Source organism: Schistocerca serialis, chromosome 9 (assembly GCF_023864345.2).
Source record: "Schistocerca serialis cubense isolate TAMUIC-IGC-003099 chromosome 9, iqSchSeri2.2, whole genome shotgun sequence".
Lineage (NCBI taxonomy): Eukaryota > Metazoa > Arthropoda > Insecta > Orthoptera > Acrididae > Schistocerca > Schistocerca serialis.
In genome coordinates, this window is record NC_064646.1 from 351543120 (window position 1) to 351560984 (window position 17865).

The following is a 17865-nucleotide window of genomic DNA, read 5'->3' on the forward strand; positions in this document are numbered from 1 at the left end:
ATGATGCCGGGTGTTGGCCCTGTGTGCCTCGGTCGTATGCAGTCGTGATTGTGGCGCTCACCTGCACGGCGCCAAACACGCATACGACCATCATTGGCACCAAGGCAGAAGCGACTCTCATCGCTGAAGACGACACGTCTCCATTCGTCCCTCCATTCACGCCTGTCGCGACACCACTGGAGGCGGGCTGCACGATGTTGGGGCGTGAGCGGAAGACGGCCTAACGGTGTGCGGGACCGTAGCCCAGCTTCATGGAGACGGTTGCGAATGGTCCTCGCCGATACCCCAGGAGCAACAGTGTCCCTAATTTGCTGGGAAGTGGCGGTGTGGTCCCCTACGGCACTGCGTAGGATCCTACGGTCTTGGCGTGCATCCGTGCGTCGCTGCGGTCCGGTCCCAGGTCGACGGGCACGTGCACCTTCCGCCGACCACTGGCGACAACATCGATGTACTGTGCAGACCTCACGCCCCACGTGTTGAGCAATTCGGCGGTACGTCCACCCGGCCTCCCGCATGCCCACTATACGCCCTCGCTCAAAGTCCGTCAACTGCACATACGGTTCACGTCCACGCTGTCGCGGCATGCTACCAGTGTTAAAGACTGCGATGGAGCTCCGTATGCCACGGCAAACTGGCTGACACTGACGGCGGCGGTGCACAAATGCTGCGCAGCTAGCGCCATTCGACGGCCAACACCGCGGTTCCTGGTGTGTCCGCTGTGCCGTGCGTGTGATCATTGCTTGTACAGCCCTCTCGCAGTGTCCGGAGCAAGTATGGTGGGTCTGACACACCGGTGTCAATGTGTTCTTTTTTCCATTTCCAGGAGTGTATATTGAAACGATCCAGGAGACAATCTGAGCAGCCGTCTTACGCTACTTTCCATTAAAATTGCTACAACAAGAAGAAATGCAGATGATAAACGGGCATTCATTGGACAAATATATTATACTAGAACTGACATGTGATTACATTTTCACGCCATTTCGGTGCACAGATTCTGAGAAATCAATACCCAGAACAACCACCTCTGGCCGTAATAACGGCCTTGATACGCCTGGGCATTTAGTCAAACAGAGCTTCGATGGCGTGCAGCTTCAGCACGATACCACAGTTGATCAAGAGTAGTGACTGGCGTATTGCGACGAGCCAGTTGCTAGGCCACCATTGATCAGACATTTTCAATTTGTGAGAGATCTGGAGAATGTGCTGGCCAGGGCAGCAGTCGAACATTTTCTGTATCCAGAAAGGCCCGTACAGGACCTACAACATGCGGTCGTGCATTATCCTGCTGAAATGTAGGGTTTGGCAGGGATCGAATGAAAGGTAGAGCTACGGGTCGTAACACATTTGAAATGTAACGTCCACTGTACAAAGTGCCGTCAATGCGAACAAGAGGTGACCGAGACGTGTAACCAATCGCCCCGGGTGATACGCCAGTATGGCGATGACGAATACACGCTCACAATGTGCGTTCACCGCGATGTCGCCAAGCACGGAAGCGACCATCATGATGCTGTAAACAGGACCTGGATTCATCCGAAAAAATGACGTTTTGCCATTCGTGCACCAGGTGCGTCGTTGAGTACACCATCGCAGGCCCTCCTGTCTGTGATGCAGCGTCAAGGGTAACCGCAGCCATGGTCTCCGAGCTGATAGTCCATGCTGCTGCAAACGTCGTCGAACTGTTTGTGCAGATGGTTGTTGTCTTGCAAATGGCCCCATCTGTTGACTCAGGGATCGAGACGTGGCTGCACGATCCGTTACAGCGATGCGGATAAGATGCCTGTCATCTCGACTGCTAGTGATACGAGTCCGTTGGGACCCCCCTGAACCCACCGATTCCATATTCTGCTAACAGTCATTGGATCTCGACCAACAAGAGCAGCAATGTCGCGATACGATAAACCGCAATCGTGATAGGCTACAATCCGACCTTTATCAAAGTCGGAAACGTAATGGTACGCATTTCTCCTCCTTACACGAGGCATCACAACAACGTTCCACCAGGCAACGCCGGTCAACTGCTGTTTGTGTATGAGAAATCGGTTGGAAACTTTCCTCATGTCAGCACGTTGTAGGTGTCGCCACCGGCGCCAACCTTGTGTGAATGCTCTGAAAGCTAATCATTTACATATCACAGCATCTTCTTCCTGTCGGTTAAATTTCGTGTCTGTAGCACGTCATCCTCGTGGTGTAGCAATTTTAATGGCCAGTAGTGTAGTTTGTTTGCAGATGATAGTGTCGTTTCTCGTCTAGTATGCTCATCAGAAGCTCAAAACAAACTGCAAAACGATTTCGAAAAGATATCTGAAATGGTGTGGAAATTGGTTATTGACCCTAAATAATGAAAAGTGTGAGGTCGTCCACACGAGTGCTAAAAGGAGTCCGTTAAACTTCGGTTCCACGATAACCCAGTCTAATCTAAATGCCTTAAATTGAACTAAATAGTTACAATGTAAATTGGAAAGAACACATAGAAAATATTGTGGGGAAGATAAACCAAAGACAGCGTCTTATTGGCAGAATACTTAGAAAATATAAGAGATCTATTAAAGAGACTGCCTACACTACGGTTGTCCGTCCTCTTTTGGAGTAGTGCTGCGCGGTCTCGGATCCTTAGCACCTAGGATTAACAGAGTACATCGAGAAAGTTCAACGAAGAGCAGCGCGTTTTGTGTTATTGTGAAGTAGGGGAGAAAGTGTCACGAACATGATGCAGAATTTGGGATGGACACCATTAAAATAAAGGCGTTTTTCGTTGTTCCGCAAACTTCTTACGAAATTTCTGTCACAAACTTTCTCCTCCGTATGCGAATATATTTTGCTTTCGTCGACGTACATAGAGAGGAACGACCATCATAATAAAATAAGGGATATCAGAGCTCGCACGGAAAGATGTACGTGTTCGTTTTTTCCACGCGCTGTTCGAGAGTAGAATGATAGAGAAGTGTTGTGAAGGTGGTTCGATAAACCCTCTGCCAGGCACTTAATTTGATGTGCAAAGTATCCATGTAGATTCAGATGTATATGTAAAAGGGGTAGGCGAGTCATGTTTCGTTCCGAATCGCGCGGGTGCCTGGCACGGCGTGAGTTTGTCAGCTTAGTGGGGTAGCGGTGAAAAACGCTGTTAAGACAACTGGCAAAATACGCACGACAACGCGAACAACTCGCAACCTCCGCATTCACAGCCTGCAAGTATTGCAAAAAATCGAGGCACGAGTGATAAGTACTCCATATAAGGTTCGGACGCCGGATTGATCACGTTTTTATCACTAGTCATTGTCACTACCACCAGATCAAGGATGCAGCACTTTTTGATATAAAAATTGGAATTAATCCTTACTTATGAAAAGTAACATTTCTTCTTTCAGCTAATTTCGAATTACATCGGTAGCAGCAACAAACAACATAATTGCTATTACTAAAACAGAGTAAATAACTGCAATATTAAAGTTTCAGTACCAGTGAAAAATGAAAACAACGTTATACGGAAGTCACGTTCCAGTTTCGGACTGTTGTTGACGATGTGTGCAGTATGTTATGCTCGCTTCGTAGATATTCGTGCTCTGACAGCTTAGACGCAGAAACGACTAATCCTGAGTTGGCAGGTGTCTCGTACCTGTGTTAACTCAAAACAAACGATTGGCATGGATATATTCCTGACTAAAAGAACTGTCATCAAATTTTGTCGATGTCATTCTGAAACACATCAGAAAAGGAAATTCGTATATTCGGGTAAAAGATAAGAGCTGTAATTACAAAATGTCCTGTAACACAACGAACACATTTAAAAAATATATTATATTTCACGTGCAATGTATTTAGTGAGAGAAGGGAAAGAAATTTCCAGTCAGATACTTTAGAACTCTGCTGAGAGGACTAACTTTTGTTCTAACCACTTTGGTGAAATGTGTGTTTCAAATTAAAGTCACCACCAGTCAAGTCTCGGTGTAACATATAAAAAATAAAAATGAAATGATACAGAAATTTCTGATTACTTCTACAAATAGTGCAACAGTGAGTATAATAACCCAAGCAAGTTATTTTGCTCTTTTTTTCAGCATTCGTCATGCAGTTCTCTTACCTGGCCGCATTCTTCTGGCTGAATGTGATGTGCATTGATATAGCACTGGCAGTGAGGTGAGTTTAGGTAGCCACTAGCAATATAAATCTAAGTGAAGATATTCAAAGTACAAGAAATTATAGATCATAGGGTGTAAGAAGAAAACAATTTGCAACAATGTCATCCCTACGAAAAGAAGTGGTTACGTTAGGAAAGTTAACCAGTTCCTTCACAGTTATGAGTTTCAGCGTTTATATAAAGACCAGACTGCAGCTTTCAAGGATCTGCTGGAAACCACTAATAATGTAGACGTATTATGTTAGAAATGAACAGCTCTATGGCTTATGTAAATTACATATAGATGGCGTTCCAATACACACAGTAATTTACTTCTTCCCTGTTCCATGTTAGTCGATGCTGTGAGAACCAGATTAAATATTAAAAAAGAAAACAGAATTGAAACCCATGTTTCGCGCTAGAAATTACATTACTCATGTTGATAAAATTGAACATATTATGACCCCAGCCAGTCTTAAACTAGTAACATTTCACTTCACAAACTTATTTACAAATTGAGACATGCGCGGTAAAACGGGCTAACCCTCAAATATAAAGCTGGGTTCTATCAAAACTAACATTGGTCTCACCCCTAAATCTCACTTAAGGGTGAGACCAATGTCAATTTTGAAAGTTCCCGTACCCAGAAACAGGTGGCAACACTTAGCTCTAAGCTTTTACATTTGAGGGTTAGCCAATTTCAATAAGTCATGCTGAATTACATGACATAATCATTACCACTCAACCATGTGTAAAACAGAAATATGTACAGTTTGTGAACGCATATTATAGACAGTCAGACGGTATATCTATGAGTTCCGCTTGTGGTGCAGCATTGGCGTGCGCTATTGTTACTCCTTGGGAGCAATACAGACACTCAACAACAGCGAAAGTAGATTGCTCTAGAGACGCTCTGAAAAAAAAAAAAAAAAAAAAAAAAGCTTTGCTACCATTATCCGCACAATGCTACGCTTTTATCAATCTCAAGTAACTATAAGCGTGTTCGAATACCTTACATGTAAATTTTAAAATTTTCCCTGCGAATTGAGTGTTCAAACAAATTTCAGACTGCGAACGGCTCACCTGAAGATGACTGGCAGGTGCGCAGTTGAAATGTCGTGCGAAGTATTGAACGACGACCGGCTGCAAGCCCGAAATTTGTTTGAACACCTTATATGTACTTTATAAAAATTAAGTAAATCAACATTTTTATTTCACCCAGTAATATATTCAGCATCTACAAATGTCTCCTACTCGGTATTATGTTAGAATTTACCTTTCAATATTGATTAACTAATATTAGGTCTATATGTCAACTATGAAGAAAGAATTTTTTTTCCCTTTTCACCCTTTCTTTGCCAATCAAAAAATGTGGCAACAATCCATCGATATTACCCCAGTGGGAGGTAGCTATGGAGGTAAAAATCCGGTTTCCGCATGGAGGTAAGAAAAGAAGGGAGACTTAAGCTGTACGTTGGTTTGAACCAAGAGTTGGCAGGGCCTGCCCCCATCTTAAATAGCCCAAAACATTGGCAGACAATTTCATTAGTGTGCACGCAACAGGTGTTTTAAATACTAAAAATTACAGTGCTTACATGAATAATATAGTGTAAGGAAAGCAATTTTGAACGTTTTTCTGTTCATGAATGCTTATACGACGCTTTTGGCTTCGTTAATGAAACTTGTGTTTTGTTGACATACTTCGAATAAGCGAGAAGGATGTGATGTGAAAAGGATGCTTTAATAATGCATTTAATTCCACTTGTACTTTATGTCGATAGCAAATGAAGCTGGAACTCCGAAACCAGTGCTTGTTTGCTTACTGGCAATGTTTCTTGTTCGCCACATTTTCGGCTTTCAATTCATATGTACAACATTTTTATTGCTCACGTTTGCAAAAAACTTACCTACGTGTTCTTCGCTATGCCATAAACGTGCGCTATGAGGAAAGAAGCGAGGCATATAATAGTATTTTGTGCATATCAACAAAGTGAATGATTATGAAAAGTCAAAGAAACAGAACTACATAGAGGTGTACCTCCATGCAGAATAGAGCTCTTGTGTTATAGTACGTACATTAGTCTCACCGTAGTTTTCACATCTTCTTACTTTGAAATCTGACGTATGATGTGTCTTTTTGATCTCCTTACTATGAAATCTGACGTATGATGTGTCATTTAGTGTGTGGTCAATAATAGCAATTTACGGGTTGAATAAACGATATAATTTTTTATACAATGCTGTAAATGTGATTAATGGACTGGCTTCAAATACTTAAGACCCTGTTAAATGAATGTTTTCCTTTAACTTGTATTAAAGTCATTTTTTTAGTAACGATAGCCTAACCTATGTAACATGGAGGCCTACCTTTCCAACAGCCGTCTGTTTGCTTCTTTTCCCGGAGTATTTCTCGCCATTAACTCTCAGTTTTTTAGGAATAACCAAAAAATCACAATTGGAATGCATGTCTCCTTTGATCATCTGGTTGATTTTACTTTTGAATTTCATTTTGAAGTTTTCAAAGTATATAAGCCTATACCAAGCTTTGTGATATAACAATAATTAGTCAGTTAGTTTCATGTTCCAAGTACACTGATGTGCCGAAACATTGTGACCACCTGCTTAATAGCTTGTTTGTCCGTCTTCGGAACGAAATACACCACTGATTACACAGTGACACGTTTCCATTTATCGACAGTAGGGTTCCAATGGTCCCATGCCCACTGCAAACCTAACTGATGATGTCATTGGGCCAACCTGTGAACACGTAGTGATGGTCTGCTGCGTAGCTCCATTTTAACAATGTACGATGAACGATGTGCGCGGCACCAGCATTGCGGTCTTTCGGCGGAGATGCCACAGATCAGCATCTATCCTACTTTACAGAGCAGACAAGCCTCCGAAGCCACGTTCTCTGAAGAGTCGTGGACGTCGAACCATTTAGTGCTTAGCGGTAGTTTTACTGTCGTTCTACCTCTTGCCGTAGATGCTCACGACAGTAACACGTGAACATTCGACCAGCTCCGCCGTTTTCGAGATACCCGTTCACAGGCTCTGCGCAATAATAATTTGCCCTTCGTCAAAATCACTTAAATAGATATTTGCAGCCCATATCTTCGCTGGATGATACCCCGTCCTTGTGTGCTCCGCTTACATGCTTTTGTTACAGTGTCACGTGCCCACAAAATAGGAATACGCCATAAACTTTCCCCCGTCATCGGTTTTTTTTGGGGAGGGGGAATGCAGGCGGATGTCAGCGAGTAAAATGTCACAAAGGTCGAAACTAATGTGTAAAGTTTGTTGAAAGTCGCTAAATGCTCATTATCAACTACTCGATGAGTGAAGCCTGGGTAATTTGCGCGGTGTGTGTCACGCTTTCTCAAGAAACACACGGCTTCTAAATGTAATACTTATTCTCTTAAACTTTAACATAACATCGTAGCTCTTAATGATCAGTTTATGACAGCATTTTAAATTCGCACAATAACTGTATGAAATATTGAAAAGTCCCTGGAAGTCATTACATAGGTAACTTGAAACTTGGACCGTGTCCCGGGTTAGCCACTAGGTATTAGGAATTCAACAGTTCCGACAAGCTGGGTAACTCCTGCCTCCCCCGTAGACTTCTAAACGTTGTAATAAAACGGTTTTATTAATTCACTATATATATATATATATATATATATATATATATATATATATATATATATCACATTTTACGTCATTTTCATTAATATTCAACCAAAAATTTATCTGCACGTAAGGTGATACAACAGCACTCTTACATGACGTGCTATTCTCATTTTGCCCGCCATACTCTCTTAGACCTACATCATCTGATATTTTTTGGTATAATTTAAACAATATTTCTTACAGGAAGAGCCACTGAGTTACAAATTTAAATACTGGACTAATTCAAGCATCACTTGCAGAGGATACAACGACCATTGAAATTAATGTACAAATTAAATACTACAGATCGTGTACTATTTGATATATTGCTTGTATCACTCTATAGACGAAATCTTCAGTTCTTCATTGTAGTGATGAGAACACTTTGAAAGTTCAAACTCACACTCAGTACCATTGACAATTCAAAGACTTTTGGCCGCCGGGAAATAGTTAATCAGAGCGATGCGTGACATAAAAAGTACTTCGCCGGAAAAAAAACTGTGTACCTCATGTTTTATGTATATTCTGGCCTTGCGCGTCGCCCTGTTAACATAATGCTGAATATATACATCAAGAAATTTCCTTCATTCTATAATTTTGATGCTACTTCTGTGTATCTAGATACAAATGATTTATGTCGTGTGACTAGAGCCTCCCGTCGGGTAAACCGTTCGCTGGGTGCAAGTCTTTCGACTTGACGCCACTTCGGCGACTTGCGCGTCGATGGGGATGAAATGATGGTGATTAGGACAACACAACACCCAGTCCCTGACCGAAGAAAATCTCGGACCCAGCTGGGAATCGAACCTGGTCCCTTAGGATTGACATTCTGTCGCGCTGACCACTCAGCTACGAGGGGTGGACGTACAAATGATAATGAGTGGACATGTCCTGTGATTAATGATTTTTAATGTCTGAGGATGATATACTGTTTGACCAAAATTGGTAGCTTTCGTAATGTGACATACAGCCATTGCATCAAATCACGATTTTTCAGTAATATTAGTACTACTGGTGAGACTTTTGCCAAGATGCTGAAACAAAACATTAGAATTCCAAACAATGTGAGTGAAGATGCTAAGACCTAGAGCAATAGCACTTTCAAAAATCAAAAGTGAGGAGGATGCTGATCTAGTTTTTACAACAGTAGCGTCATTTACAGTGAATCTGTGCTATAGGATAGAACAGTAACAACGAATTCAATCAGTATGTATGAAAACGCGTGCTCTCTTGAACTCTCCAAGTTTCCTCTGGACTCTGTACCTCTCGTGATGTTTACCTGTGGCATGATAACGCCTCACCTCACTTACCAGCTATGAATCTACAGTTCCTCGACATAAAGCAAATCTCAGCGTTTCACCATCCATCTCATTCATCAGATTTGTCACCTCCGTAATATTTCTTCTCCTGAGAATCACAGATCAACTAGGGTGAGGAGATTCAGAAGGCTGTGACTGACAACCTCAGGGGAACTCGAAGATATGACTTCTCTGATGCAATGTGAATACTGAGAACTCGTAATAAGCAATGTATGGCTCCCAGTGGATCTCTTTAGAGTAAACAGTAAAATCTCATGTCTTTGAGTTTCATTTTTTTTTCTTTTTGCCGTCGTCAGAGAACTTAAGGCTCGCGCTGTTTAGGTTAAGGTACAGAGATTTAGGAAGAGAGTTCAAAATTTCATCCTAATGATATATGTACTTGACTGAAGGAAAAGCAAAAGCTTAAAGATATCGATGTTCTAACATTGGAGACAGATGATAAGCAAGGAAGCAATGGACGCTGCAGCAGGATAATTATTTACATTCGTCACCATCTTCTCTGGTTTTGGCTCTTGAGTAAGCATGGGCAGCTATTCCTCCACACATGTTAAGACGCGCCATTGAAAGTGTTCCCAGCAGAGTTCAAGCCGTCATAAAGGCGAGGGATGAACAGGCATCACATCAATGTCCACTGACACGTGTCCGTATACTTTTGATCAGATAGTGCAAGATGTTCCACAACCCTCCTCTACACGGAGACCACAAGCAAGGAATATGTGGGCGTAACATTCCGCGGTTGTTTTCATTTTCAGTAAAACTTTTCCGGGTATGTGACCACGTCGTCATACTGATGAAGACCACATGCAGCAGTGGTCGAAACGCTGGTGTGTATAACAAAATGAGAACGGGGTCACATATCCGCGGGAGAATTCTATTGAAAGTACAAGAGTAGCTCACCAGTGAAAGAATTCCAGTCACCTGGCGTGGACTGTTACATACAATACGTCATTGTACTACGCAAGTCAAATTACTTCACGAAGGCTGCCGCAAGCATGTTTCACGAGCAGAAGGAATGAGAGCGAGAAAACATCGTTCGTAGCCTTGATCTTTTTGTTATGCTTATTTACTGGAGACAAGGGGTCATTAGATGAACCCGCATTACAGAGTACTGACGCAGGTGCTATTGTATGTATAATTTGATAGCCTGAAGCGATTCTCATGTTAAATGAAGGTTTCTAGGCGTGTGTAATGATCGCATCTTCAGAGTGTTCGAATATTCTTGACAACAAAACATTGCAAAAAGTTCGCATGAGCATGGTTCGAAAATCGTTCGCTAGGGAAGTATGCAAGGAATACCCGGGTGTGTTATTTACCTCAAATGTGCATTTTTACTCACTTTGTTACTTATGATTGGTCATGGCATTTGTTTTGTTTTGTCTGAATGTCATTTGTTCTGTTTTAGAGTAACTTCCATCTCAACACATCACAATGATGTATTCACTTTCTGAAATGACGGATGTACACTACATGTGCGGCTTAGCGATTCGGAATGCGGACGTGGAACGTCAACTTTATGTTGAACGCTATCCTGGGAGGCAGCTACCCTGTGCAAAAACGGCTGCGAGAGACAGACCCTTTTGAGAAGAAGATTGCTAATTGTGGAAGACCACGCGGTTTACGAATGCCTCAACTTAGAGACCGGGGTTCTTCGTACTGGGGATGAAACTCCATTAACTACTACAAGGAGAACTTCGAGAAGGGGTGGCGTTAATGACATGACAATCTGGAATATTCTCTTCAACAAGTGCAAAAATTAAATGAGGCAGACTTTCAGCCAAGAATAATCTTACGTCAACGCGAGATAAGCCAGTGTGCTGTTGTTTGTCCATTTCTTAATATGTAGCTTATTCACTGGTGAGGGTGGTTTTTCACTTGATGGATTCTTCAATTACAATAACAGTCACATCTGGGCTTACGAAAATCCTCTTGAACTGCGTCTAGACAGATGTAATAAAGGTTCAGCCTCAATGTGTCGGGTGGAATCATTCATGATCGTTTCAACGGGCTTTACCTAAACGTCTTACTAGTCAAAATTGTCCACAGTTTCTCAGTCATAAGTTGTTTCATGTATTTGACGTAGTGCCTCTAGACGCTATCCAATGGATATGGTTTAAGCCCGATGGCGCTATACCTCATTTTACACGGGTGGTTCGCCAGTATCTCCATAAACAACTACCGAACAGGTGGACTGGTCGATGGGATCCATTGCATGACCTGTTCGATCGCCATATTTGAATCCAATGGATTTTTTCCTTTGGGACATTTAAAATACTTGCTGTGTTCAACTCCCACATCCAACGTCGATGTTCTGAGTGAGCGTATCGAAAATAGATTTGACCAAATGTGGAACACACCCAGAGTTTTCCACAAAGTATGGGAAAGTATGGAACACAGGCACGGCAGATGCGTGGAAGCAGAACATGGCCACGTCGAACTAGTTTTATAAGTGAAGGATGTTCAAAAGAAAAAGTACGAAACAAAACTCAGGGTATAACTGAAGTCTTTATTCAAAAGTAAACACCAGAGGTCTAAGCGCAATTATCCTATTGTTTCACGAGCCGAAGGATTCCCTGTTCGGACAATTCCAGTGGCTGTTGCAGGAGCCAGTTCTCCACTGTGTCCTTCAGTTTGTCGTCCGAGTTGAAGCTGTTCTCTTTTGGGTAGGTTTTAGCGGAAGAACTACTTAAACCTAACTAACTTAAGGACATCACCCACATCCATGTCCGAGGCAGGATTCGAACCTGCGACCGTAGCGCTCGCGCGGTTCCAGACTGAAGCGCCTAAAACCGCTCGGCCACACCGGACGGCCTTCCGGGCTGTAGGGCGGATGCTCAAGTTGCTCCCATTTGAAGTCGGCCAATACACTGTGTGTGACCTTGGGAATATCGTGAAGCAAAATCACTCCCTTCAGTCCTGATGGACTAGGGTAGGGTACGAATTGTCTCACAGTATACACCACTTTTAATGGTTTATCGTGTTCGAGGAATTCGGTGAGTGTAGCACCCCGAACGTCGAAAAAAAATGGTGAGCATCACCTAGCCCGCTGAGGGCACAGCTCTGAATTTTTTATGGGGATATGACGCATGCACACAGCCACGCCAGACACTACATAATCGCCCCTCTATGTTATCCCAAAGTAGCATATGCAAATTTCAACTGGTTTGGTAGTTAAAACATTTCGTACCTTTTCATTCGAACGCTCCTTATAATAGTATAATATTAGTAAACATACTGGGAACAGCAGTGATCCTAGGGAACTAGTAATAAAATAGTATATATAACAGTCTTTATCGCATAAAAACACATTTTATACGTAGGTGGTGAAAAGGTTTTGACGCAGTGTGGATCGTCTTCGACCCATATATCACTGATGTGTGGAGATGATGACACAGAACAGGAACTGCGGATACCAACCGCTGCTGACTGTCTGCGAGATATGTTGTGAATAGAGTTAGTAGTAAAGAAGCAATAAATCAAAACTTCATACATAGTGCGGCAGTTTTTCACGCGTATCAGTGTTTATCGGGTCATATCTCCTGAACTATATGTCGTACAACGATATACACACATCACAAAATTTTTTGCATCGCCACGGTTCCCAGAACTCCTCAAGATAGACGTTGACTGTGGATATTGTATCACAGACACAATTCCTTTGACTGTTCGGAGATGTCACTAACCCCGCCCAAAGATGTAAACAACCATACATAAGCAGCGACTATTAGACAGAGGGGGTCTGACAGCCGATCAGTTCCAGTCATACACGGCTCAAACCCCCGGCTAGTGTTGTCTGTAGTTCAACCATGCCTAGACGGTCAATACCGCGGTTCGGTCGCGTCCGAATTGTTATTTTGTGCCGGGAAGGGCTCTCAACAAGGGAAATGTCCAGGCCTCTCGGAGTGAACCAAATGCTAAAACTTCCTGGCAGATTAAAACTGTGTGCCGGACCGAGACTCGAACTCGGGACCTTTGCCTTTCGCAAGTGCACTTGCCCGTGAAAGGCACAGGTCCCGAGTTCGAGTCTCGGTATGGCACGCAGTTTTAATCAAATGGTTCAAATGGCTCTGAGCACTATGGGACTTAACATCTGAGGTCATCAGTCCCCTAGACTTGGAACTACTTAAACCTAGCTAACCTAAGGACATCACACAATCAATGCCCGAGGCAGGATCGAACCTGCGACCGTAGAAGTCGCTCGGTTTCGGACTGAAGCGCCTAGAACCGCTCGGCCACCGCGGCCGGCTCAGTTTTAATGTGCCATGAAGTTTCATACCAGCTCACACTCCGCTGCAAAGTGAAAATCTCATTCTAGAAACATCCCCCAGGCTGTGGCTAAGCCATGTCTCCGCAATATCCTTTCTTCCAGGAGTGCTAGTTCTGCTAGGTTCGCAGAAGAGCTTCAGTGAAGTTTGGAAGGTAGGAGACGAGGTACTGGCAGAATTGAAGCTGTGAGGACGGGTTGTGAGTTGGGCTTGGGTAACTCAGTTGGTAGAATACTTCCCCGCGAAAGGCAAAGGTCCCGAGTTTGAGTCTCGGTCCGGCACACAGTTTTAATCTGCCAGGAACTTTCATATCACCACACACTCTGCTGCAGAGTGAAAATCTCATTCTGGTCACAGACAACTGTTATGCACACATACTGAGGAATACTATGCAAGTTTCGTTCGAACGGGTGTTTTGTATGCAACCTCCTTAATGGGCGGAATGCACTCCCTCAGGATTCTTCCAACGAATCTCAGTCTATCGTCTGTCCTTCCTGCGATTAATTTTATGTGCTCGATCCAGTATAAATTGTTCTGTAGCTCTTCTCCTAGATATTTAATAGGCTTGTTGTACCGTTTTGGATCCTTCCGTCTACTCATGCACAAAACTTTACATTTGTATATGTGACGAGTTAACTGCTAATCCCTGCATCAAACTTTCTTCCTCTTTAGGTGAACATCACTACAATTTTCTAGAGTTGTGATCTGTTTGTGTATAAGGGGCGATCAAGCAGTTTCCGTTTGAGGGCGTTGCTGCGGGGTATAGAAAACATATCGCAACACTGATGCAGCTATATAAGCACCGACATAGAGGCAAGGGATTAGTGTGGCATTCGTGAAAACGCGCATTTGGTAAATGCGGAAACGTGAACTATGACGAAGTTATTACCAAATGCGTCCACACAGGACTGACGTGCTATTACTCTTTTCTTGTCTGCCAAAGGACGTTATATTATATTAATACTTGTTCCATAGATCATAAATACGACATTTCGTCATGATGTGGACATGTCAGTTTAACAAAAGTTTTCTTTACACAATATAAACTTTTTTACAGTTACTGGTACATATCTAAAAGAATCATCTACTGAGTAGAAAGAGTTGTCACTCAGAAATTCTTTTAATTTCTTTTTAAATGTTGGTTGGCTATCTGTCAGATTTTTAATGCTGTTTGGCAAATGACCAAAGATTTTTGTAGCAACATAATTCACCCCTTTCTTTCCCCAATTCAGATTTAACCCAGAATAGTGAAGATCACACTTTCTTCTAGTGTTGTAGCTATGCACTTCGCTATTACTTTTGTAGTACTGGGATGGATTATTAATAAAAATTTTCATAAGTGAATGTATGTACTGCGCAGGTACTATGAATATCCTAAGTTCCTTAAGTACATAAATGATCTTGGGTGGGCTCCAGCTATTGTTCTGATTACACATTTTATGCAATGAATACTTTTTCTCTTGATGACGAATTACCCCAAAATATGATGCCATATGAAAGCAGTGAATGAAAATAGGCATACTAAGCTAATTTACTTATATATTTGTCACCAGAATTCGCAATAACCCTAATAGATAAGTAGGTGGACCTAACTGTTTCACCAGATCAGTAATATGGTTATTCCAATTCAATTTCTCATCAATGCACACACCCGGAAATTTTGAATATTCTGCCTTAGCAACAGATTCTGTTCAAAGTCTATATTTATCAATGATGTTAAGCCACTTACTGTACAGAATCATAAGTACTGTGCTTGCTTCAAATTTAGTGAGAGTCCGTTTGCAGAGAACCACTCAATAATTTTCCAAAAGACATTACTTACTATTTCCTGAGCTGACTCTTGTTTATTGGGTGTGATTACTATACTTCTATCATCAGCCAAAAGAGCTAGCTTTGCGTCTTAGTGAATATAGAGTGGCAAGTCATTAATATATATTAAGAACAATAAGGTACCCAAGACTGAACCCTCTTGGACACTATTCTTGATACCTCGCTAGTTAGAGGACTCTGTTGATTTTTGCAGACTATCTGTACTGCTAATTTGAGCCTTCTACATTGTTCCAATTAAATATGAATCAAACCATTTGTGCACTGTCCCACTCATACCACAATATTTAAGGTTATAAAGAAAAATCTCATGATTCATACAGTCAAAGCCATCTATCACAAAGCGAAAAAAGTGGTCCAAATAAAACATTAATATTTCTTTACGTACTACACGAATATGTAATAAAAATGGGGGTTCCTATTTTTAAAAAAACGTAGTTGATATCCGTTTGACCTATGGCAGCGCCATCTATCGGGCCAACCATAGCGCCATCTGGTTTCCCCCTTCAAGCTAGACAAGTTTCGTCCTTTGTATTTTTTTCGTTTGACGCTTATTTCGTGAGATATTTGGCCCGGTCACGATCACTGGACCACCCTGGATACAATGACTAACATTCCCTCACAGCTAAGGTGTGAGACGATGACTATCAATGTGGGAGACTAGAGCACAGTGTGAGGTATTGGGAGATTGAGACAGTTCGGCCGGCGGCGGCGGCCTGTATGCACGCTGTCCAAGGAGCATTATTGGCGCATAGCTGAGGGCATGTCTTTGTTTCCTCTTGTCATAGGCATGCTTATTTCAGCGCCTGCTATACAATGTTTCCTAGTGGTGACTGGTGTGCTGGCGAAGGCGTATTCCTCCCTCCCAAAATGCTGTACCGTTGTCGTGTACTGGAGATGCGAACGACAATGGGTGGGTGGGGGGGGGGGGGGGGGAGGCGGGACACAGGAAGCTGATGAGCCGGGAGCCATAGCTGTGGAGGATGGCATGCTCCCAGACGTATCCAGCCATCTGGCTTGCCAGAGCAGAGGGAAGTCCTCCCAAAAACACTGCTCAGGATGCGTGTCCAGTCCTGAGGGTGTCTCCTGGGGCGATAACTGCGACGGCGACGGCGATGGCGGGTCCAGCTCCATAGCGTTGGAGAATGGCGACAGTGGAGGCGAGCGGCTATGTCTTTTGGCTCGTCCTGGTGTGCTACAGCCCCTGTTCTCATGTGCAGGAGGTGCGAAGCTTGGCCATTTGTTGTTTCAAGGTGCAAACAAAGTGTTCTGCTTCTCCGTTGGACTGCGGGTGAATTGGAGCACTTGTTAGATGACGAATGCCATTTTGTTCACAAAATTCTTCAAAGTCAGGGGATGTGAACTGATGTCTGTTGTCCGTAGCAATGACTTCAGGCAATCCTTCAATCTAAAAAATTGAGGACAACACTTGAATGATGCCACGTGACGTGGTAGAGTTCATAGGCACTGCAAATGGGAACTTACCAAAAGAGTCTACCACAATGAGCCAACGAGTGTTCCAGAATGGTCCTGCGAAGTCTATGTGCACTCGTTGCCATGGAGATTGAGTCTTAGGCCAAGCTGAAAATGTCTGTGCTAGGGCTGATTGTCTACGCATGCGTGACACTGTGACGTCATCTGTTCAATGTGGGCGTGCATGCCCTGCCAAGTACAAAGCCGTCGCACTAACTGTTCAGTGCGAACAATTCCCCTATGTCCTTGGTGAAGCAGTTGTAATACATCCTTTTGCAACACTGTAGGAATGAGCATACGTGACTGTCCACTGTCAGATTGTACTAAGGTCACACCTTATTGTACCGGAGGTTATGCTGACGAGCGAAGTATCGGCGCACTACTGAGTTCTGAATACTGTTCAATGAGCGAGGCCAAGTCTTGCGAATGTAATACAAAAAAATCTTCAGATCAGGGTCTGCTTCCGTGACCTGTGCAATTTCTCTGTAATTAAAAAAAAAGTTCAAATGTGTGTGAAATCTTATGGGACTTAACTGCTAAGGTCATCAGTCCCTAAGCTTACACACTACTTAAACTAAATTATCCCAAGGACAAACACACACACACACACACACACACACACACACACACACACATGCCCGAGGGAGGACTCGCACCTCCGCCGGGACCAGCCGCACGGTCCATGACTGCAGCGCCTTAACCACTTTTTCTTTTTTTTTTTTTTTTAATCTCATTTTGTTCTGTATTGTTCGTTGAATTTGTTCGTGGCGGACGTCCGATGACACTCGTTCAAGATGTTCGTTGATCCGTTTACTCAGTTATTTTATTAGAGAGGGTAATTAAACCCTTTGACCGAACACGCTGAGCTACCGTGCCGGCGAAATTATATCCACTGCACCAGATGTGACACGACCGCTCGGCTAATCCCGGCGGCTCTCTGTAGTTCAGTGGAAAAGGTTGCAGCAATTCAGAGTCCTGCTCATCGATCTGGCACCAAGATGTGTGAGAGGGATCAAAATCAGAGTCGGGGCCGATCGTAAGGCGAGGGAGGGCGTCTGCATTGCCATGCTTTGCCGTAGGCCTGTACACAAGTTCGCACTGATACTGGGATGGAAGCAAAGACCAACGTTTCAATTTTTGAGCACTACGTGTAGGAAACGGCTTTGACGGATGAAACAAGGACTGCAAAGAC

General features: G+C 43.1%; 1 protein-coding gene across 1 annotated transcript in view; it reads left to right on the top strand.

The window, feature by feature from the left end:
* Nucleotides 1-17865, top strand: part of LOC126419353 (probable G-protein coupled receptor Mth-like 4) — a 212834-nt gene that overhangs the window by 163820 nt on the left and 31149 nt on the right. Inside the window, exon 7 of the mRNA XM_050086539.1 lies at nt 4062-4140. Within this exon, the coding sequence (XP_049942496.1) occupies nt 4062-4140 (79 nt within the window). The remainder of the gene's footprint in view (nt 1-4061; nt 4141-17865) is intronic.